Source organism: Littorina saxatilis, linkage group LG13 (genome assembly GCF_037325665.1).
Source record: "Littorina saxatilis isolate snail1 linkage group LG13, US_GU_Lsax_2.0, whole genome shotgun sequence".
NCBI lineage: Eukaryota > Metazoa > Mollusca > Gastropoda > Littorinimorpha > Littorinidae > Littorina > Littorina saxatilis.
Genome location: NC_090257.1, coordinates 36060270 through 36084574, shown reverse-complemented (window position 1 = coordinate 36084574; position 24305 = coordinate 36060270). Strand labels below are relative to the sequence as shown.

General features: G+C 43.1%; 2 protein-coding genes across 5 annotated transcripts; one reads left to right on the top strand and one right to left on the bottom strand.

Moving 5' to 3' along the window:
- Window positions 1–736: 736 nt before the first annotated feature.
- LOC138945616 (uncharacterized) lies at window positions 737–11210 on the top strand. 4 transcript variants are annotated; one of them, XM_070317076.1, is made up of 6 exons: window positions 737–913; window positions 2794–3046; window positions 3796–4200; window positions 4886–5075; window positions 6299–6627; window positions 7125–11210. In XM_070317076.1, exons 3-6 carry the CDS (start codon window positions 4057–4059, stop codon window positions 7386–7388), a joined length of 927 nt encoding a protein of 308 aa, XP_070173177.1. In that variant the 5' UTR covers window positions 737–913; window positions 2794–3046; window positions 3796–4056; the 3' UTR covers window positions 7389–11210. The 4 variants fall into 4 exon arrangements, with proteins under 4 accessions (XP_070173177.1, XP_070173176.1, XP_070173174.1 ...); XM_070317075.1 differs by having other exon boundaries at window positions 3672–4200; XM_070317073.1 differs by having other exon boundaries at window positions 2794–3307.
- A 5315-nt stretch (window positions 11211–16525) lies between these two features.
- Window positions 16526–24268, bottom strand: LOC138945618 (signal peptidase complex subunit 2-like). The gene is made up of 5 exons (XM_070317078.1): window positions 24163–24268; window positions 20104–20187; window positions 19431–19591; window positions 18941–19075; window positions 16526–16959 (listed from the first exon to the last, which is right to left on the bottom strand). The coding sequence occupies exons 1-5, from the start codon at window positions 24187–24189 to the stop codon at window positions 16773–16775; spliced, it is 594 nt and encodes a 197-aa protein (XP_070173179.1). The 5' UTR covers window positions 24190–24268; the 3' UTR covers window positions 16526–16772.
- Window positions 24269–24305: the final 37 nt, after the last annotated feature.

Below are 24305 nucleotides of genomic sequence, written 5' to 3'. Positions count from 1 at the left end.
CGAGACGGTGGGATTCGATCCGCACACACACACACGAACACATGTCTTGCAGCGCCGGGGGGCTTGAAAGGTAGGCATTTCATCTTGCGACTACAGTATGAATAGTACTGTATATCATCCACTGACATGTGCTGGTGATCCTGTTCAGACTCGTTCCGGTTTTATTGGAAGCTTCGAAGACGGGATCGAGTGACAAGACACTGGCGCTTTCCATTGGAATCGACAAACGCTGACCCATTTTGGCAATGCATACATATAAAAAGTGTCTGGCGTATTGAAGGGTGTGATCGTTTGCTTTAATTTTTCTCATTCTAGCTTGTTATTGTATGTGTGTTTAGTGGACAGTGGCAAGAACTAGCTGCAAGGTAGGATCATATAATGGACCTATTGCTACCATCCTTGAATAATGAAGTGTTCGAGTTTTCTCTTTCTCTCTCTTTTTCTCTCTCTCTCTTTCTCTCTTTCTCTCTCTCTCTCTCTCTCTCTTTCTCACGCTCTCTCTCTTTCGCGCACGCGCACGCATGTGTGTGTGTGTGAGCGCGCGCACACGATTAAAGAGAGCCTCTTACCTAGCCTGTTGTTGTTTTAATTTCAGAGGCCACCAGACATCATGTCTTTCACAGTGTTTGTTTTTTCCTTTACACTGTTGGGTTTAACTGGGCTTTGCCAAAACGCACCCCGATACTCACGGTGACCCGGAGGGCCAAATCAAATAGTGTTTTCCCTACACCGCTGTCACTTTTCAATGGGCAAGTTTATGTCAGTGAAGACACTCGGTGTGTGTCTATGCGGTGGCTTCCCACAAGGCACCGACTGTTGTGACGATCGAACTAGAGGTGTAGGCTGTACGTCGCTATGTGCTGAGGTAGATAGACAAAATGGAAGACAGGTGACGCCATGTTGGTGACTGGAGGTAAACATTTTGCTTCACTTTTGGTTGACACAAAAGTGGAGATAGAGGGTCATTTTTTGTGGGGTTTTTCTACCAGAGGCTTGTCTATTGCTATTTCTTATTCAAATTACAAGAAAGAACTTGAAATAAAGCTTTGCTGTGTTGAATCCGAAATTGTTTTTGCGACGTCTGGAATAGCCTACAGAACCTAGCTCATCTTTCAACATAATACTAAAAATCCTTTTTTTATAATAATGATTTCGTTCTCTCATTTTCTTCTATTTTTATATTTAGTCAAGTTTTGACTAAATATTTTAACATCGAGGGGGAATCGAAACGAGGGTCGTGGTGTATGTGCGTGCGTGTGTGTGTGCGTGTGTGTGTGTGTGTGTCTGTGTGTGTGTGTGTAGAGCGATTCAGACTAAACTACTGGACCGATCTTTATGAAATTTGACATGAGAGTTCCTGGGTATGAAATCCCCGAACGTTTTTTTTCATTTTTTTGATAAATGTCTTTGATGACGTCATATCCGGCTTTTCGTGAAAGTTGAGGCGGCACTGTCACGCCCTCATTTTTCAACCAAATTGATTGAAATTTTGGTCAAGCAATCTTCGACGAAGCCCGGACTTCGGTATTGCATTTCAGCTTGGTGGCTTAAAAATTAATTAATGACTTTGGTCATTAAAAATCTGAAAATTGTAAAAAAAAAAAAAAAATTATAAAACGATCCAAATTTACGTTTATCTTATTCTCCATCATTTGCTGATTCCAAAAACATATAAATATGTTATATTCAGATTAAAAACAAGCTCTGAAAATTAAATATATAAAAATTATTATCAAAATTAAATTGTCCAAATCAATTTAAAAACACTTTCATCTTATTCCTTGTCGGTTCCTGATTCCAAAAACTTCTATATGATATGTTTGGATTAAAAACACGCTCAGAAAGTTAAAACAAAGAGAGGTACAGAAAAGCGTGCTATCCTTCTTAGCGCAACTACTACCCCGCTCTTCTTGTCAATTTCACTGCCTTTGCCATGAGCGGTGGACTGACGATGCTACGAGTATACGGTCTTGCTGAAAAATGGCATTGCGTTCAGTTTCATTCTGTGAGTTCGACAGCTACTTGACTAAATATTGTATTTTCGCCTTACGCGACTTGTTTAATTTTGTTTCTGACGACGCTCGTAAGTAAGGTACAATATACTTGAGTACGGATTCAAACCGAGCTTTATACATCCATGTCACGGTACTGCAATTGAGTTAAAAGTTATGCTTGAACCAGTAAGCTACTCGCAGGAATCTGAACATTTCCACCATTGACTTTTAACTTTTATTGGCCAGTGAACATTTACTGTTATCTCTGTCTAGAGTTAGCAGATTTTGAGTACGAAGACTATTGAGTCTGTTCTTTTGTGTAGGGTGCTTGTTTGCATTACTGAATATGCTGTGAGATTTACTGGTTTCTCTGTGTAGATAACGTTGTTTGCAGGAATGACTGCGAGCAGAGGGATCTGTTAAATGTTTGACTTCAAGTCAGTGTGGGCTTTGAATGAAATCTAAGGCCGCTTTTTTGTTGAAGGCCTGACGTGTGCTAGTGTACTTTTGGCGACATTTAAACACCCAGACAGACAGACAGACACGCTAGCATGCACGTTCGCATGCACCCCCCTCCCGACACACACACTAACACACACACTAACACACGCACACACACGCGCGCGCGCGCGCGCGTTCTCATGCAAACACTATCTCTCTCTCTTTCTCTCTCTCTCTCTCTCTCTCTCTCTCTCTCTCTCTCTCTCTCTCTCTCTCTCTCTCTCTCTCTCTCTCTCTCTTGTTTTCCACAGCCCAGTAACTATCCAAGCGCTCTCTCACCACTATACATCTTTTCCAGGACTCCCTACGTGAAGATCAAGGAATACTCCGAGGGGGGAAAAATCGATCACACTGATAGATTTCACCTTAGCCGAGATCAATGAACGGACTGAAAACCTGGCCAAGGAAATTCAATTGACCAAGAATAAAGCCAAGGACAGCTCTGTATGCCACGGATGTGTGATTCCCTTTTCTCGCCAGTTGACTGTGGGGAGAATGCATGGCGGGCTGAGAGGGCAGACTAGACAAATGACAAGACTGGTGAAAAGAGAGTAATCATTGTTCATGATTTCAAGAGTGTGTGTAGTGCAGTACATTCTGTTTTGTTGTTCTGTTGGTGTAAACAAGAGTTTATTCGAGATTTTAGAATACCAAACTGAAATAATGTTATGATAAAATGGAAAACAACAAAGTAAAGTACCTCTAAGCGTGCTCGTTTTCTGTTCAGTGAGAAAACAAGTTTCTTTTGTGCATGGTCTGGGTTTAACAGTTTGAAAAGCGTGATCCTCAAGTCAACGGATGGACGACTTTGTGTGAGTGAAAATTGGATACGGTGTGTGCTGTTTCAGTTACAAAACTTAAGCGTCATTATGAAACAAGGGCAGTGTATATTAGGCCTAAAAAAAAAATAGGTGTGGTTACGGTAACCCGACCTACCCTATTTTTAGGGGCCGATCCTATAACTTTTTATTACATTTGTCAAAACAAAACAAAAAAACGAGTGCAAAAAACGCAATAAAAGCGAAAGCGCCCGTGTCGCACACTTATTTCCCTGTCAAGTAGGTTTAATTTGTACACATTAGAAAAAAAAGTTTTAAAAAAAAAGTGATTGCCTACCCTATTTTTTGGGCTATGTTACCGTAACCACACCTATTTTTTTTTGGCCTTATCCACAAGAAGCAGAGAAGTAAACAAGACACAAGAACCACAAAGAAATTGATCGTGAAATAAAAAGTGCAAAAGTCTGTGACAGAAGAAGTTTAGTAACTGACACAATTGTGCTTTGCCGTTTAAAATGTAGAAGTCCGATCCAAAGTAACGACGGCTTCGATAATGTGTACAACAGAGAAGACTTAAAACTCATTATCAACTCCCCATACACTGGATGTGTCAAGTTCAAAGATTTTATTAACTGGGTCTGACACGAGAAACTGGGGAAGAAGCGCTTGGGTTCTAAATGATCCTATGAACAAGCTGTGAAATAAGCTCAGCAAAAGGTAAAAGACAAAATAGAAAAGGGACGATAGTGTCTACATTTAGTGAGATTACAAACTTGTCAAAGATGGCGTCAGATGCTCGTCTTGTGAAAGAAATCTTAAGGAGAAACGAGTTGTTACTGAGGCGCCACCTGGTGCTGTCCAAGACAGTGTTGGACAAGCTGTGCGACCAGGGCCTCATCGCCGACATCTTGCGGAGAAAAATTATGGTAAGTGTTGTTCTCTTTGGTACTTTTCTCCAGTGGTAACTGATGAACTGATTAAAGGATGGATGGATGGATGTTTGGATGGATTGTAGGCTAATTGCCATTGTCTATGACAGCATCTATTGAGTCATTGCCCCATTAACAGCCTGCAGTGATTAATTTTGCATTTTAAACTTTGCTAAAGATAGACTGTTTGCCGTTTCTTCTACTTTTCCAGTCAATGGCCCAACAAAGTGTTGCTTTTATGCATACATGTTCCTTTCTTTTCTTTTTCTTTCTTTGTTTGGTGTTTTACGTCGTTTTCAACCACGAAGATTATATCGCGACGGGGCACATGTTCCTTTAGATAGGCCTACTTGTCTGTTGACAGATAGTAGTGCACGTGGAAACACGTTCTTTCTTCCGTAACATCTCATATGTTTAGTCAGTAGACCTTTACTTTATTCTCTTTTATCTCCAATTCCACAGCAACGACAATATTGTAGATTTCTCTCTCATTCGTCGCCACCATCACCCCCCCCCTCCCTCCCTCCCTCCAACTCACACACACACGCTCCCTCCCTGAAAAACAGCTATAAAACATTTTGTTCGCCGTAATGAAGAACAAAACCAAATACTTGAAAATCTGTGGAGGAGTGCTAGCTGTCGGCCTTGCTCAACTTGATCCTTGCGTTCCTTCCGTATGCAGATGTACCCGGCCCACAAACAGGTACCCCTTCTGGTGGAGAGTCTGGAGAACCGAGGTCTGCCCTCCCTGCGAAAGTTCTTGGACGTTCTGAAAGAAACTGGCCACGGTTACCTGGTGGAACACATACTGGACACGGAGGCGATACCCATCAGCGACAACTACCGGCCCGGAACAACACACTACGGCTCAGGTAAGCCGTACTTGCTGTATTGCTGAGGAGGAGCTCTAGTCCATGTCGACCAACTGTGATATAGTGGGATTCCCTGTAGGTGGATTCCCTGTATACAGGGAATACCACAGGGTATAGTTCCTGTAGCGTTTCGCTGATATCGCTGAAAGTCACGTGACGCTTAGCGACATCGGTAGAATTTGGTGTTTTTCGATCTTTTTTGATATTTCTTAGAAATTCGAGTATGGTTTGTAAGTTCTATTGAAAAACTCTACCCTGTGGGGTTTCCTGTGTAGGTGGAGTTCCTGTACAGTAGACAGGGAATCCCCCTACAGGACCTCCACCTACAAGGAATCCCACTCTTTTGTTCGACATAGACCCAATCAGCTCAAGTAGCACAGTTGGTAAAGCACTTGACTTAATTGCGATGAGTAGCTTTGGGCAAACCCATTGTAGTTTCTTTGCTTTGGGTGAACACCAATCTTGCTCTCACTGTTGAAAAGTGTCTTGCAGACAACAAGGGAACTCTATGATGGACAATTGTCAGTCTCGCTTTTTTCAAGGTGGTGGTGGGCAACCAGGTTGGCCGATTTTGCCGAGAGCGGGTAATGGGTATCTAACAATGTCAGTTGTATTGTAAAGCGATGTATTCACCAAGAGTTACCAGTCGTCATGATGTGAAACCCGTGTGGAACTCTCGTTCTCAGCAAAAAGTTGTCATTGAAGTTTTTCAGTCTATTGTTTCGACGGCCGGTTATGGGGCGCATGCCGCATTACATGGGTAAATATGTAACCAACAATGTCAGTTTTATTGCAAGGCGAAGTTTTAATAAAGAGTTACTATTGTCGTCTTATTGCCGGGTCACATGATTGCATAAACATCAGTTCAATGACCTTGAAACATATATCCAGTATTCTCTTTATGTAACGGATCAGGGATGACTGCAGTCCAGACATCTAGCTAGAAGACGACTGGCAACTCTTGATCAAGACGCTGCTTTAGACATAATAATAATATAATAATAAATGAGCATTTATATATCGCAACATCATAACTTTACAATTATGCTCTTTGCGCTTGACACATTTAAAATTAAAACACAGTTATACAAGCATTTACATCTACAGTCATAGTCAGCAACGCTTAATTAAAAGCATACACCATCAAACATACATTACAAAAGATTCTTCGTCGTTGCAGCAGACTACATTGCTCGAATAACACAATACTCCCATCGTTTCAGGTGATCATGGCACCACCGCCCCAGCGCGAGTATCACGCTCAGGGGGCTCCCCGCGGCACGGCCCCGGTCACATGGCCTCCCTCGGCAGTCTTCTGCGCATGCGCCACGACAAGGACTCGGCCCCACGTGGGTCGATGGTACCCAGAACTCTCCTCACAGACCCTGTCATGATTGGCCCCTCCACTTTAGGTGTGTCTGCGGGCGTGGGTTCGGGCGTGTACAGGGGTGTTCCGGCTGGTGGAGGGTTTGTGGGCGGAGCGCAAGGATATCCGTCCCGGCAACCAGCTAGTAGAAGCGATGTTCCTGGAACGCTGTACTGTCTTGGCCAGGTGAGTTATGATGATTTACCTTGATGAAAGAGAGTTGATGGTCAGAAGTGTGATGGTGATGCTGCTGCTGCCGATGGGCCGGTAGTGGTGCTGATGGTGGTGGTGGTGGTAGTATAGTGGTAATGGTGGGTTTGGTTTGGGGGTTGGGATGGCCGATTTGCTGATTGGCCGGTGGTAGTGGTGACTGGCGGTGGTGGTGGTAGTATAGTAGTGATGGTGGTTTTGGTTTGGGGGTTGGGATGGCCGATTTGCTGATTGGCCGGTAATAGTGGTGATGGCGGTGGCGGTGGTGGTTTGGGTTAACGTGAGGGGTGGGGATGGGGGTGATAACGAGTGACGAAGACACGTTGACTCGTGCTTTGCTGGAGAACACGGGTAAATCTAAGTCTTGCCCTCACAGCCGTTGGCCAGATTCCACAAACACCACAAAGTAGAGAACAACACAAATACCACACAAACAAAACAGCCTAACCCAACAACAACCACTCTTTGTGTAGATCTTCAACGGCCAGCAGAAGGACAACGAGCAGGCCCTGGTGGTGCTGCGACAGGAGGAGATGGCCATCAAGCAGTTGATGGAGCAGAACGCCAGGGACCAGCAGAAGGTGCGCCGCAAGCAGTACACCATGACCGACCTCAGCAAGAAGCTGGCCGACATCAACTCCAAGGCCACGGAGATGTACGAACCCGCACCGCACCCACACATCGGCCGCTACCGTCTCGCGCAGCTCAACCAGATTCCCTGGTCCGTCGATCAATGAGACCAACATCAATTCCAAGGCCACGAAGATGCAGGAACCCGCCCAGCACACAGTGGCCACACATCGGCCGCTACCGGCTAGCGCAGCTCAATCAGATTCCATGGTCCGTCGATCACTGAGGATTCAGTGAGAGATCGACGATACGCAGATTTTAACGTCCTCATATGAACATAAATGTTGTTTTACACCCTCGCGACGAAACCATCAAGGGCAGTGTTCGCGGTGTAGCCCTTATTTTCGATGATTAAAAAACCCAACACAGGGGGGGCATAGGGCCGCTGCAAAGGAGGGGTGGCTGTCGCGCTCGATCTCCCGGCCACCGAAGCACCAGAGCTGGAAGTTGGTCAGTGTCAGTGACAACAGCGGTGTGAATTAGGGACGTGTTTACTTACCACGCTGCCAGAATGACGGATCGTGGATGATGCAGATTTTGTGCCGATGAATGTTAATGCCATGACAAGACATGACAAGACAAGACATGACAAGACAAGACAAGACATGACAAGACAAAACAAGACAAGACAAGACATGACAAGACAAGACACCCCAGGTGGGACCGACCTACACTGAGTGTCCGTACATAACAGGTGCCCTCATTTGTTGGTATGCCAGTAATCACCGAGAGTGTCCCTAATCGGCAGGTGTCCTCTCGTGGCAGGAACTCGCGGACGTTGTCTATTCATCGCAGGTCCCTGTCCTCTCTTTGTGGTGAGACTGGGGGTGATTTGGGGGATACGGAAATGTGTACTTTATTCGGTGGTGTCTTTGCGTCAGTGGCGTGATCTAATCCTGAAGACGAAAAATGAGACACGAGAAAGGGACGTCAAGCGCTCTAAATTAAAACGACGTGTGCAAGAAGAGTAGGTGAGAACTATGCGGAACCAATCCCCTGGCACCTGAGGGAATAACGAACAGTGAAATGAAGAGGCTACTTTCATCTTTTTTTTCTGAAAAATAAAGCACTTTTCCTGACTACATCTGACAATCTATAGTAGAAAATGTTTGAATAAAGCCTTGAGACGGATCCACCCGGCTGGGTGGTATTCCACGGGACAGTAAATAAGTTAGTCTTTGGAAACCTTGATGGTGATCAAGACGAACAAATTGTGTATCATTTCATGTAAACCTCTTAACGATTATCCATTTGAGAGTATGATAATGTATTGTGCTTGCTGTACTGTGGTGATAGACAATAGGTCTACTGTATCCAAATATAGATACCTGCTGTGGTATACCCTGCAGACAATGGAAGAACAGTTCATAAGATAGTTCTGTCCGAATAAACAGAGCTTTGTAAAAATGTCATATTCGTTTGGAGTTCTGTTTGGTATTTTAGTTCAAGGTTTTATTTCATTATGTCCTGTTTCTTTGCTGTTTCTGTGTTTCCTTCCTTCCTTCTTGTTTGTTGTAATATCAATCAATGAGGCTTATATCGCGCATATTCCGTGGGTACAGTTCTAGGCGCTCTGCAGTGATGCCGTGTGAGATGAAATTTTATACGGCCAGTAGATTGCAGCCATTTCGGCGCATATTTACCTTTCAGGCACGGCCTATTATTCCAAGTCACACGGGTATAGGTAGACAATTATTAACTGTGCCTAAGCAATTTTTGCCAGGAAAGACCCTTTTGTCAATCGTGGGATCTTTAACGTGCACACCCAATGTAGTGTACACGGGGGGAGGTTCGGACACCGAAGAGAGTCTGCACACAAAGTTGACTCTGTGAAATAAATTTCCGCCGAACCTGGGATCGAACTCACGCTGACAGCGGCCAACTGAATACAAATCCAGCGCGCTACCAACTGAGCTATATCCCCGCCCCGTAATAAGGCGTAGGCTACATTGCGGTGGGTATTGTATTTTCTTTTCTTTGGTGTGATTTGTTCTACACAGCGCAAAGGCCACAACTGACATACCCGGCGTGCATGATAAGCAAAAGACTTCTAACGCCATGTGTGGCGGTTAAAACATTTCAGTAAGAAGAATGTTAACTTTTTTTTAATGCAGATGTGTGGATGAAAGAAGTATCAGCCTTTGCTACCTGCCAAATTTCAGCGGATTCAAACACTATTAGGTCCGAGTTAAAAACTGCTTCACGCTCTTGCACTGGCCCGAAACGTGACGGCATGGTTTTAACACCCCCATTCCACACATACGTTTTAGCTTCCGTTCAGACGCTGCGCAAACGGGCGTTTTTGGCATCTTTGTCAGTGCAGCGCCGTCTGACCGTAGTGGCAGCCGTCCTGAGGACGGCTGGGAACGGAAGCTAGAACGGATGCGTGGAATGGGGAGTGTGAGAGCGCTAGCGTTGCGTTACCATTGTGTTAAGTTCCATTAACGATCCATGAGTTCCGTTACCGATGTGTTAAGGTTCCATTACCGTTCATTTGGAACGGGCGGGAATGGCTAACATTTTGAATATACAGCCCGAACTCACCCGTCCCTACCGTTCAAAGGAGTTCCGTTAACGTCCATTGGCGTTTCATTAAAGGTCCCCTCCCGATCCCTCCCATTCCCGTGCCGTTCCCTGGTCGATTCGGGAACGGGACCTAGAACGGATGTGTGGAATGGGGGTATTAATCTCTGCCTGTCCAGTTATGTTCGGCCTTTGTCATGATTATTCATCACACCATTCCCACTCCTCACAGAAGGCAGCCGGGCTGTTGGTATAGGATGCTTTCAATCCGTGTATAAAAACCTGGGAAGATCTGTGATGATGAACATGACACTGCTGACACGGGAAGGGCTGTATGTAATGAATGATCAAAGGAGCCATTTGGGGATCTTCTTAGTTCTGGCGGCAACGATTTGCTCGAAAATGCTCCCGTAACTGACTGCGCTAACTAATTGGATGAATTTTAATTGGTGAGCGGTTACCTTCATCAAACTCTTCTGTGTCAGGAGTTTCACCTGACTTAGGCTGTTCGGGAACAGCCGTCGTCATATTTAACTGGTGGGTAGGCCTACCGGCGCACGGCGAAGCAGACCAAAAACTTGGAGTTCAGGATTTCAAATCTGAAATCTAGCGAAATCATATTTACACTGATTCCATACTGTGTGGGACTAAAAATGCACCACAAAGAGTAAACAAACACATGTCCATTGGTTTTGAAGTATGCATAGTCTCGAAAGACTACCCAACACAACATTTAGATTTGAATACTCGATCCGAGATTCAGACACTAATTCTATGGTATGTCAGTGCATGGTGTCATCTGTTCAACAGTCCCACACCGAACTGACCAACTCTGTAGTTCAAGTCTGTTCGGCCTCTCGCAACAGCGTGTGAAATATGGACTACTTTCGGGGGGCAAAAATAGGACGGAAATACAAAAATTACACGCTTGCTTAAAAGTGTTCGTGGTGTGTGGTAACGGGGCTGGGCCGCTATTGCGCGGGTCCGCTATTGCGCGGGTCCGCTATTGCGCGAATCTAACCCTAACCCTAACCCTAACCCTAACCCTAAAGATTCGCGCAAAAGCGGCCCCGCGCAATAGCGGCCCGCGCAATAGCGGGCCGACCCCGTGGTAACATGCTTACAACTCCCAAACCGAAATGTACAACTCTTGGGGCGATTCAGTAGAGACAGTGCCCCCCCCCCCCCCCCCCCCCCCCCCCCATTGTATCCCTTCAATGTATGATACGGTAATCGATCTACGCTTAGAAATGTGTATGTGTGTGTGTAGTTGAGTTTGTATGTGATGTGTCGTCTCAATAGCATCAAACAACTGAATGAGTAAATGTGTTCGACTATTTCATGTTCTTCAGCTGTATTTCATGTGTACAGGCCTATGAAATAAATATCCATGTACCAAGAAACACCTTTCGGTCTTTGAAGTTTACAAAAAGGTGCGTACACGTGAGATGAGTGGAAGGGGTTCAGAAATATGACACCTGTAACAGAAATCTTTGATACAAAAAGTGTGCCAGATAGCCAAGTTGAGTGCAGAAAGTTGGAATGAAATGACAATAGGCCTACTTTGGTTGAGGTACGAAAATTGTTGCAATATTTATGTTCAGTCTTGATATATATGCACAAAATAATAGGCGTTATCCGTTGATCGCCTGAAGTACTAAAGGGGTACCAACTTAGTGTCAACACCCCCCCCCCCCCCCAACAACATACCCCCCACCCAAACAAAATAAACTGTGACAAGGGAGACAACAGCTGGAAATCCCTCCTTGACTTGCAACCAAGCAATTCCCTCCCCTGAAGCCTTTACAGATAAAGATGCTTGTTTGGGCTTTTATGTTTTGATATTTTTTTGGCAGTAAAGGGTTTTTAATTGCTCTGTACTGTTCAATGTTGATGGAATCATGTTTCCTTAGTACAGCGACTGTACTAGTGTTGATGTCAAGATATTGACATTTTTAATTCGCTGTTGCTTCAGGATGTGATCATTATTTATTTTTTAAATAATGCATGGCACAAGGCGTACTCCAAGCATGAACCCTGATATGTGTCCGTGTGTGTGTGTGTGTCCGTGTGTGTGTGTGTGTGTGTGTGTGTGTCCGTGTGTGTGTGTGTGTGTGTGTGTGTGAGTGTGAGTGTGTGTGTGTGTGTGTGTGAGTGTGTGTGTGTGTGTGTGTGTGTCCGTGTGTGTGTGTGTGTGTGTGTGTGTGTGTGTGTGTGTGTGTGAGTGTGTGTGTGAGTGTGTGTGTGTGTGTGTGTGTGTGTCCGTGTGTGTGTGTGTGTGTCCGTGTGTGTGTGTGTGTCCGTGTGTGTGTGTGTGTGTCCGTGTGTGTGTGTGTGTCCGTGTGTGTGTGTGTGTGTGTGAGTGTGTGTGTGTGTGTGTGTGTGTGTGTGTGTGTGTGTGTGTGAGTGTGTGTGTGAGTGTGTGTGTGGGTGTGTGTGTCCGTGTGTGTGTGTGTGTGTGTGTGTGTGTCCGTGTGTGTGTGTGTGTGTGTGTGTGTGTCCGTGTGTGTGTGTGTGTGTGTGTGTGTGTGTGTGTGTGTGAGTGTGTGTGTGTGTGTGTGTGTGTGTGTGTGTGTGTGTGTGTGAGTGTGTGTGTGTGTGTGTGTGTGTGTGTGTGTGTGTGAGTGTGTGTGTGTGTGTGTGTGAGTGTGTGTGTGAGTGTGTGTGTCCGTGTGTGTGTGTGTGTGTGTGTGTGTGTGTGTGTGAGTGTAGTGTGTGTCTGTGTGTGGGTGTGTGTGAGTGTGTGTGTGTGTGTGTGACTTACTTACTGCCGGCTGGCATGTAGGGCAGCAGGTGTGTGTGTGAAAATGTTGGTTTATCTTGTATTGTATGACAATGTCTACCTGGTAAAATGTTGGTTTATCTTGTATTGTATGACAATTATGTCTACCTGGTAAAATGTTGGTTTATCTTGTATTGTATGACAATGTCTACCTGCTAAAATGTTGGTTTATCTTGTATTGTATGACAATGTCTACCTGTTAAAATGTTGGTTTATCTTGTATCGTATGACAATGTCTACCTGGCAACTTCAGTGTCATGATAACAACACAGCAAACCACATTAACCACCTCGTGTGTGCTGCTGGTTTCCTTGTGTGCTGGGGAATTTTACTTTGAAAGTGAAGTGTGATAATGGAAGAGATGTTATTATCATTTAGCCGACTGAGGTAGAAACTTGTTTCTCAATGTTGACACACTGTTCAAGAAACATACTTTCCTTCCGGTGTATACTACATTGGGGTGTGCACGTTAAAGATCCCACGATTGACAAAAGAGTCTTTCCTGGCAAAATTGTATAGGCATAGATAAAAATGTCCACCAAAATACCCGTGAGACTTGGAATAATAGGCCGTGAAAAGTAGGATATGCGCCGAAATGGCTCCGATCTGCTGGCCGATGTGAATGCGGGATGTATTGTGTAAAAAAATTCCATCTCACACAGCATAAATAAATCCCTGCGCCTTGAATATGTGCGCGATATAAATTGCATAAAAAAATCCACAAAAAAAATCCCTGCGCTTAGAACTGTACCCACGGAATACGCGCGATATAAGCCTCATATTGAGCGAGTTTTAGCGTCAACTAAGGTGACTCGAGTCGAACCGGAGGTCGCAAAAACTCGGTCCGGTACGACTGGAGTGACGTCACCGGTTAACCAACTTTTAACCTTGCTTCCTGCGTAGGGTCTCTCCAGTTCCAAGATGGCTGCCAAGGCGAGGTGAGAAACTTCAGCAAATATTTTTTGACAAAGTTACGGATTGTGAGAAGACATTTGTTGTAAATCACTTAGCCTTTCAAAAATTAAGGATACTGGGTTGGATACTGTCTTGGTTTTAATGCATTTTATTTTAGCAGTGATGTTTATTTTGGGAAGAAATGAGGTCAACAGGAGTTTGGGTGCGATTTCGGCTCAAATGTACTATAGCGCCCTGAACTTTTACCCGGCTGTTTTGCGCTCGATTTTCACGCTCACTTCTTCATTGACGTTCGAATCGATAGTTCGATGTTTTGGCATTACATTCACATCAACAATAAAACAGTACTGCTTGTTCATCATCGTCGTCCATCAACTCTCCACAACAGTAAATCCGTAACGCGCTTGTCGCCATCTTGTTGCAAGGGACGCGACTGGACACAACCCAACAGCGTTTCCGCGAAGAAAAAAACCAGACATGCGCAGTGACCCTACCGTAGCTCAACCCTGTTCCTCGCGAAAACTCGCTCATTGATTGATTGATTGATATACAGTGGAACCCCCTCGCTTTCTTGATTTTCTCAAATTTGTTAGGTCCTAAAAGGGGGTTCCACTGTTAAACAGGGTGACCCAAAATGAGTGCAACACATAAAAGTACTCACAGCTGCTACAAATGTGAATGGATTGAGTTTATTTTTAACACACATCAACGTAAGATGATGACAATTAAGATCTGAAAGTTGGAGTCATTTCGGTTGGGTGGTCCACATGTTAGCGACGTTGAAGGATATGCTCCCAATGTCCACCGCGTTGACGGAGACACTCCTGAATGCGCCGTGCAAAATTGTCCACCTGACCTTAACCCCTCCGATTTCTATTTGTCGGGTTATTTAAAAGACCACGTCTATGAGGACAACCCCCAGACAAAGATCAGGAAGATTCCAGGGGCAGAGTGTGTCCGCGTGGTGGAAAATTTTGCACGGCGCATTCAACGCGGTGGACATTTGGAGCATATCCTTCAACGTCGCTAACATGTGGACCACCCAACCGAAATGACTCCAACTTTCAGAACTTAATTGTTATCATCTTACGTTGATGTGTGTTAAAAATAAACTCAATCCATTCACATTTGTAGCAGTTGTGAGTACTTTTATGGGTTGCACACATTTTGGATCACCCTGTACTGTTAAACACCATTGATCTGCCCAGTCTTTTAGACAACGCATTACTTGTCCTTCCATTTGAATACATACCAAATATCAATAGCCTGGTCATGCTTCCTATATGGAGTGGGAATTTTTTGCTGAACTCATTTTGCAGATAGAACAACGTGTTGGTTACCACATCCGTTCAGCCAAACTTGTAACTCTGCAGACGAAACAGCCAGGCTGTTTTTGGCTCACGTAAGTGTAGCCTATGCGATGATAAACTTTGTCTGTCTGTGCGTGCGTGCGTGCGTGCGTGCGTGCGTGCGTGTGTGTGTGATAGAAACTTTAACATTTCCGAGTCTATGGATAAAGCTCGCATAAGAAGATTACGTCTCGGTCAAAAGTGTTTGACGTGTGTGATAGAAACTATTTGAAGACGTCACATTATGACGTAAGAGGGTTAGACGTCACGCAAAGGAATTACTGAAAGTCTCGGTCATTGTTATTGTGAGCGGGCCGAGACTAATTGGCAGATCCAGGGTCTCGCTTTCTTGCACAGTTTCACCTATGCTTACTGTGTGTGTGTGTGTGTGTGTGTGTGTGTGTGTGTGTGTGTGTGTGTGTGTGTGTGTGTGTGTGTGTGTGTCTGTATGTGTGACGGAGTGATTGAGTTTGTGTTACTGTTAACTTTGTCGATTTCTTACGTGAGCCTTGAAGGCTTCGCCTCTTGTTCTATTTGTTGTTGTCCTAGCGGAAGGACGCTCTCATCCCATGTAGAATTCTAGAAGCCTGGACAGACGGGCGCAGTAGCGTGGTGGTAAGACGTCGGCCTCCTAATCGGGAGGTCGTGAGTTCGAATCCCGGTCGCTGCCGCCTGGTGGGTTAAGAGTGGAGATTTTTCCAATCTCTCAGGTCAACTTATGAGCAGACCTGCTAGTGACTTAACCCCCTTCGTGTGTACACGCAAGCACAAGACCAAGTGTGCACGAAAAAGATCCTGTAATCCATGTCGGAGTTCGGTGGGTTATTGAAACACGAAAATACCCAGCATGCCTACTCAACGAAAGCGGAGTGAAGCTGACTATGCTCTCAGAGTATAATGTGGGGAACCCAAATGGGCAAACGAGCTCACACATCACCAGACAATTCTGGAACACTGAAGAAGAAGAAGCCTGGACAGATCAGTTGTGATATACATGATGGCTTAGATATGAAGGAAGTAATTACCTTTTTGTTGGTTCGTTCATGGGCTGAAACTCCCACGGCTTTTACGTGTATGACCGTTTTTACCCTGCCATTTAGGCAGCCATACGCCGCTTTCGGAGGAAGCATGCTGGGTATTTTCGTGTTTCTATAACCCACCGAACTCTGACATGGATTACAGGATCTTTTTCGTGCGCACTTGGTCTTGTGCTTGCGTGTACACACGGGGGTGTTCGGACACCGAGGAGAGTCTGCACACAAAGTTGACTGAGAAATAAATCTCTCGCCAAACGTGGGGACGAACTTACGCTGACAGCGGCCAACTAGATACAAATCCAGCGCGCTACCGACTGAGCTACATCCCCGCCCTAGTAATTACCTTGAAATACATCTTATCTCTGAAATCATCATTTAATAGACCAATTGCGAAAACAACTGTCTGGTTTGTATGGGTTGTGAAAGAGTGACTACCCTTGCTGTTTACTCGGACAAACATTGGAGGGGCCAATCACTAGCAAATGGTGTGTTGGAAACACATGGACAGGAGCACGTGTGATGTTATTTGTCAGAGGAAAAGCAAGGGTATTCACTCTTTCACAATCCATACAAACCCAACAGAGTTATTTCTGACAAATCATCTATTCTCTCAAAACAAAAAGAACAATAAAACCAGATATGTTTTTACATTTTTAGTTTATTTGTATTTTGATTTGCCCGTAGACAAAAGAAAATAAAAAAAGAAACATTTGCATCATATACCCAAGCACCCTGTAACACACACTGACACAGACTCACAAACACGAACGATGAGTGAAAAAATGAAGCAAATAAAAGTCAACCAAAACGACAGAGGCGTCAGAAGAACACATGCACATTGAGATTTTAAATAATAATCATCTGTCGGCGCCAAGATGTCTCTAGTCAGTTTAACTTTTTCTCTGACGTCAAGCTCTCCTTCATCTTCTCAATCTCTGGGTTGAACAGGTCTGCGCACAAAACGCCGTTTTCGTCAAAGAAATTGGCCACTGATTTGCAGAGCTCTGCCTTTCTGGTCTCTCCTGTTTTTCCATCAGAGTAGGTCATGCACAGTTCGTACATGTCATCGTACCTGAAAGCAGACAGAAATAAGGGGTAAACTTGTGCATAGAAAAAAGGTTCAAAGCCACAGAAACCGTGTTGTCACCGACATGCACAAGTCTTACATGTCATCACCTAAAAGCTGACAGAAATAAGGGTTAAACTAGTACATGGAAATAAAGTTGTAAAGCCACAGAAATCGTGCTGTCCCCGACATGCACAAGTCTTACATGTCATCACCTAAAAGCAGACAGAAATAAGGGTTAAACTAGTACATAGAAATAAAGTTGTAAAGCCACAGAAACCGTGCTGTCCCCGACATGCACAAGTCTTACATGTCATCACCTAAAAGCAGACAGAAATAAGGGTTAAACTAGTACATGGAAATAAAGTTGTAAAGCCACAGAAATCGTGCTGTCTCCGATTCAAAACTGTTTGAATCAAAGGTTTTTTGACTGACACAAACAAAATATTTTCGGTGTGTTCTATAGTGGAGAACTGTGAGATATGTCTGCCTGCCTGATAACTTGCTTGAGAAGGGGTGAAAGCGAGGTTTGACTGGGCAGTTTAAAAAGCTGCACCTTAGGCCTAAAAAAAAAATAGGTGTGGTTACGGTAACCCGACCTACCCTATTTTTAGGGGCCGATCCTATAACTTTTTATTACATTTGTAAAAAAAAAAAAAAAAAAAAAAAAACGAGTGCAAAAAACGCAATGAAAGCGAAAGCGCCCGTGTCGCACACTTATTTCCCTGTCAAGTAGGTTTAATTTGTACACATTAGAAAAAAAAAGTTAAAAAAAAAAGAAAAGTGATTGCCTACCTACCTACCCTATTTTTTTTGGCTATGTTACCGTAACCACACCTATTATTTTTTTTGGCCTTATACACCCCAGCTCAGTCTTTACCTTGTGCATCTGAGGATGCACACTGTCATTCTTTCTACCTAATAGCAGAAGTACATGAGAATACCAGCATCAATTAAAGGCACAGTAAGCCTCCCGTAAACCATCACAGATACGGTCAGGCTTTTACACACAGTACAAACACCCTTTCATTTAAACACTCACCGATTGAGAACATCCTAGGTGCCCTCCGTAAAGAGGGAACAATTTTCAAAGAATTTATTTTTGCGTGGTTTATCTTACCCCTGAGCCATCGTGAACCCGTGTGATCCAGTTTCCCTTTTTCACAATGTAGTCGTCAGTTAGTTATTTGAATGCGACTCGATGTGAGCTTATTTACAATAGCACGTTTTTATGCACGAAACAAACGGCTGTGGTTCACAAGAACTCTAGCAATGGCTTTTGACTGTTGAGAGGAACGGCGATATGCACTGATAAACCGTCGTCTGCTACGACCCTTGTGTGACCCTGCTTCCGGGCTTTTCTTTTTTCAAACTTTCACAACTTCGAATTGTACTGATCTTGTCTTGATGAAAAAAGAATTCTTTTATGATTAAAGAATGTTTGTGTAACAAGCTGTCAATTTATTATTTAGATTTTATTATTTAGATTTTAAAAGTTAGGTCTATAGCGCAAAAACGCACCACGGTCCAAAAACATTTTGATAATCATCGATTCACGGCTATCGCCAGTTTACATCAATAGAATGAGACCCGAAGGGGAGTAACTCATGTTTGACCTGAGTTCAGGATGGGTCCAAAAAGTGTTCGAAACAATCTGCAAAATTAATTCTTTAAAAATTGCTCGCTCTTTACGTAGGGCAACTAGGATGTTCCCGTTTGGTGAGCGTTCAAATGGAAGGGTGTTTGTACTGTAAAGTAAAAGAAATATAATGCCAAACGACTGAAACAAACCTTGTTTATTCCGTGTTGCGTCTGCTTTTTGTTGCCTTTTGTGTTTGTTTGTTCCTGATGAAGCTTACATAAGCGAAAATTCGTACTGTCTTGTGCTGTTCTTGTATGGGTGAGTACAGATATCTTTTGTTTTTATAACTTCGTTCATCTCACCACGGTCACTTTGTTGTTTAGATTTTGAAACAGGAATGCTTACTTGCGTAGCGAAGATGACAATGTCCATGTGTTGTCGGGGTCCATGCCAGCTCGGTCCTTTTCTAATGCTACCAGGAAGATGCCACGCTCCTTGTAGGTCGTGTAGAACGTCAGCACTCCCATCAGCACAAAGTAGCTACAGTGTGTTAAGGACAAATGTAAGGCACAGTACACAACGCACACAAGACACCTTGAATTCTGACCTTTCTACACACACACGCAACATTTTGAGCTTGGACTTTTAAGACCTTGTTTTTTCATATTTTCTGTTCATAACCTCTGTAAATTTACCTCCATCTTAAAGACTCCCTCCTTTCTAAGACCTTATTTTTTCATATTTTCTGTTCATAACCTCTGTAAATTTACCTCCATTTTAAAGACTCCCTCCTTTTTAAGACCTGATTTTCACAGAGTTTGAGAGGTAAAAGGTTCCACTGTATCAGGTCTCGTCTCTATATAAACCCCCCCCCCCTTCTTGGGTAAAAGGATACGCTGTGACGCAGACAATGAGGACCGGGCGGGATTCTGGGAAAGGGCGGAAGAAGTCCAAGACGAGGGCGAACATGGCGAAGGCAACGGCAATGGTACAGATCACCAGTCTCCCGTCCATCAGGCTGTGGTTCTCCACAAACCCGTAGTTCTTGGTCAGCACCTGGGGTCAGCACACACACCAAAACTCAATTTTTAACAATCACTAACAAAAAGGAAGGTTACTGTTTTTTGGGGACTACAAGGCGTTTCGTTGTGAAAGGCGCAACCTCCACTCTTAAAGCCCCACTTTTGAAAGAATGGCAGGTTAGCACTGCAGCCATTCGCTTCTAGACTCTTCTTATTGTTAGCTATCAACACTGCCCAGCTTCCCCCCGATGCTGCCCACTAGCTAATTTGCAGCCGTCTTAAATTTCAGTCCGCCAGCACTTCTTGCCGGACAGTACTGTCAAGGCAGTTTACAAAATCTGTAAGTGACTCTGGCAACTTGTCAAAGGGCTTTGTAAATGTCTTTACTTTTATGTCATATGCTTGTTATTGTGTGTGTGTGTGTGTGTGTGTGTGTGTGTGTGTGTGTGTGTGTGTGTGTGTGTGTGTGTGTGTGTGTGTGTGTAAATTTCATTTAATAAATATGTGTCAATAGAATTAAGACTTTAAATCAGAAGCATGACTCACATTTTTGGCAGCATCATCCAAGCCATTTTTAAGAGCAGCGTTGTCCCATTTGTTGATCTTGATTGGTTTGTCGTCTCCTGCCAACTAAAAAATTACAAAAAATGTTGCAATGATTGCAACAATGAGAAATTTATATTTGTGTCTGGATGCTGCAATGCTTTATTCTTGGCTTGAAACAAAATTGTCTGAAATGCAACCTTCTTTGTTCCGTAAATAAAAAATCTCTGATGGTTGTCCCGACAAACTAAATATTTTAATTTCAGAACAACTGCAATAATCCCATACATGGCGACCTTATCTGTATACTTTATTTTCAATGAGCATTTTACCACATGCCAACAATGCGTGTCCACATCTAAGAAAACTGTGCGATTTAAAGAACTTCACCTATTACCTGGTATCCCAGTGGTACGAGAGTCTTGAAAGAGGAAAACTATAGCGTTGTGAAATTTAGTCGTTTTTATGAAGACCAAATTCACATGCTTTCACAAAAAATTATTTTAATTGAAAAATGTTAAAGGTCGACTTCCTCCAAACTGAATTAAAGGCACAGTAAGCCTCCCATATACCATCACAGATACGGTCAGGCTCTTATATACAGTACAAACACCCTTTCATTTAAACACTAACCGCTTGAGAACATCCTAGGTGCCCTCCGTAAAGAGCGAGCAATTTTCAAAGAATTTATTTTTGCGTGGTTTATCTTACCCCTGAGCCATTGTGAACCCGTGTGATCCAGTTTCCTTTTTTCACAATGTAGTCGTCAGTTTGTAATTTGAATGCGACTCGCTGTAAGCTTATCTGCAATAGCATGTTATTATGTACTTCTGAATCTAAACGAAACAAACGGCTGGGATTCACAAGAACTCTAGCGATGGCTTTTGACTGTTCAGAGGAACTGGCGATAGGCACAAACCGTCGTCTGATACGAGAACCACGACCTTGCGTGACCCTGCTTTCGGGCTTTTCTTTTTTCAAACTTTCGAAACTTTGAATTGTACTGATCTTGTCTTGATGAAAATAGATTTTTTTATGATTTAAGAATGTTTGTGTAACAAGCTGTCATTTATTATTTAGATTTTAAAAGTTAGGTCTAGCGCCAAAACGCACCACGGTCCGATTTTGTTATCAGACAATCCGCAAAATTAATTCTTTGAAAATTGCTCGCTCTTTACGTAGGGCACCCAGGATGTTCCCGTTTGGTTAGCGTTCAATCAAATGGAAGGGTGTTTATACTGTGTGTAAAAGCCTGACAGTATCTGTGATGGTTTACGGGAGGCGTACTGTCCCTTTAACCAAAACTATAAATCCCTATACAAAAGATTTTAAAAAGATGTGCAGAAATTAAGTACATGTATCAACGACAACGTACTTCAAATGAGCCATTACCACCGACAATGACACAGCTGCTGTTTGTGTTATCTAAAACAATCTCAAAATGACCTACAGCTGTTGCAAATGTTCAGACACTAATTTCTAAGCAATGCAGTATATCCTGTACTGAGAATTTCAATATGCAGTTAGGCTTACAGAGGATAAAATAATCATACTCTTTAGACATTGATTTTCATTGTGACATGACTTTCAAACACTTTGTTCAAAATTACGCTCTTTTATTTAAATCACATACCAGTTAAGATTACGTTTTAGTGTGTGTTTTTATCAAGAGAAGACCATGACACACTGTGTCACAGTGTGTGGACTTTCTTCACACAACAGCATTCTGGTTTCTGATTCAAAGAACGATGATGCACCTTTTTATTAGAGGGCTTTCTGAACTATCATATTTTTGGATTTCTATTTCACAAATAAAGTCACATGATGTGGCACATGTACATGTTATAACAAGAGGCGAAGCCTTCAAGGCTCACGTAAGAAATCGACAAACAGTAACACAAACTCAATCACTTCGTCACACATACACACACACACACACACACAGTAAGCGGCATAGGTGACACTGTGCAAGAAAGCGAGACACTAGATCTAGATCTGAATGGCCGATTTCGAAGAAAAAACTAGTCTCGGCCCGCTCGGCAAAATAACAATGACCGAGACTTTCAGTAATTCCTTCGCGTGACGTCTAACCCTCTTACGTCATAATGTGACGTCTTCAAATGTTGTGACGTCTTCAAATGTTAAAGTTTCTACCACAGACATACATACATACGCACGCACGCACAGACAGACAAAAGTTAGCATCGCATAGGCTACACTTACGTGAGCCAAAAATGATACATATATTGAGTGGGACATGAAGATGAATAATGTGCCTGTGATCTTAAATTAGATACATGCAAAACTCTTTCTTCTTTAATTTTAATCATGCCCTGGTGGAAGTACAAGTTTTGGTAAGGCCAAAAAAAAAATTAGGTCTGTTTACGGTAACATAGGCCAAAAGGTCAATAGGGTCGGTAGGTCGGGATTATTTTTTTCTTTTTTTTTTCTTTCCAAAAAACCATATTTTTACGTTATTTTGCAAAAAAACCAAGATTTTTTTTTCTCCCCCCAAATGCCAAAAAAAAGTCTAGGGTCGCGCGAAAAAAAATAGGGTCGGTCGGGTTACCGTAAACAGACTTTTTTTGTTGTTGGCCTAAGCGGTACAATAACAACAGCTTGGTGTTTTTTTCTCCCTCCTTGGTGTTCATGATGTAACACTTCATAGACCAAGATCAACAAACATTGCAGTAGTCAATTAATAAATGATCTATACTGATTGTGACACTATTCTGGTAATGCATTCTTGGGATTTTTTCTGACGAATTTAACCTTGAGAAGTCTAAAAAAATAACAACACAAACACTGGCTGCAATAGTTGAGTCACACTTGCAATGGTTTACTCAAACATGCTACAAAATTATGATAAAATTATTAAACGAATGTTAATAGCCTAGTCAGGCTAGTGGAACCAGCCTGTCCCCCTTTTCTGAAAGGCGAGAATTGGTGAGTGAAGTGAACGGGGCAAGGAAGTACCGTTTCTTGGACAATTCTTGCAGCGAGGAACGCTAGGATTCGGCGAGAGAATGCTAGCAAGCCTCGGAGGTGCTCGCTACGTGAGAAAAATGGCCGCCAAACTGCTGCCAATCCGATTGGCTGTATTTACCGAACAGTGCAGACGATCTTTTCGGTATCAACCAATGGTGTTTAATTCGAAAATTTACATAGCTAGCCATCAAAACGTTTCACATACTCTCTCGCCTCTTAGCTATGCGAGCGCATAGCCGTGAGCAAGTTTTGCCCGAAAGAAACACGTGTCTGTTCTTGAGCATAAGAGTCCTGATTCTTCCTCTGGTAGACAGTATATAAATGTCTACTGGATGAAATATGTTTGATTCGTTTCACTGGCTGCCAGGAACTGATAGGCCACACATTTGTCAACACAATTATGCCTTGTCAATCAATTGAGGTGGTTACTATATACAGCGGGACCAAGTATGGAACAATCAATTAAACCTACATTGTTACTTAAAATGTGTACCTCTATCAACAGCGTGTAAAATATGGGCTCCATGCAACTTCCTGGTACAGTGCATATTACGGCATCGCTCTTGGGTTTATATTTGACTGCAGTCTACCTGTTTTACATACTGTGGTCTACGCTAGTCTTTTCAGCTTTAAATACGCTGTCAAAAGTGTTAAAACGGTCTACCAGGGCGGCCTTAGTACGATTTTGCATGACGTCCGTTTGCCAGGAGGTGCATCCAGAATCTAATCTTCCAGACAACGTTACACGATTATGTCAAACAAATCATGCGTGCCACCAAGCTTAAAATAAAAGAACATTCAGTTAAGTGTCTACGACTTCAAAACAAAGAATGTGTTTCCCAAACTCACATCAATTAAATCAAATCAACATATGGTCTGCAGAGGCAGTGCGGACTGTGGCAGACGACGGGCCTGAGGCCGGTAAACGGAAATGAAACTAGCAATCACAAACAACAAAAGACGGCAACAGCAGTCTGGAATAAAAGAACAATGTGATGCAGACTTACACTCACAAAATAAATACACAAAAATGTTGGGTTATCTTCAGATCAGCGAAATATTAAAAAAACTCACTTGGTTCTTGCTCTTTTCAGACGCCATGTTGACCGGAAGTACACGTTTGTTAAACAAAATAGCCTCAAAGCAGATGTAATCTCATGAACTCAAATATGCATTCAAAACAAATAATACTAATAACATACAAGTTTGTGGATTTC

Coding starts and splice junctions, on each gene's coding strand:
- LOC138945616 (XM_070317076.1), top strand. CDS start 4,057: ATGGCGTCAGATGCTCGTCTTGTGAAAGAAATCTTAAGGAGAAACGAG. Junction 5,076..6,298: donor AACAACACACTACGGCTCAG/GTAAGCCGTACT, acceptor CCATCGTTTCAG/GTGATCATGGCACCACCGCC. Junction 6,628..7,124: donor CGCTGTACTGTCTTGGCCAG/GTGAGTTATGAT, acceptor CTCTTTGTGTAG/ATCTTCAACGGCCAGCAGAA.
- LOC138945618 (XM_070317078.1), bottom strand. CDS start 24,189: ATGGCGTCTGAAAAGAGCAAGAACCAA. Junction 19,592..20,103: donor TGGATGATGCTGCCAAAAAT/GTGAGTCATGCT, acceptor TGCTGACCCCAG/GTGCTGACCAAGAACTACGG. Junction 16,960..18,940: donor TTGTCATCTTCGCTACGCAA/GTAAGCATTCCT, acceptor GTCTGCTTTCAG/GTACGATGACATGTACGAAC.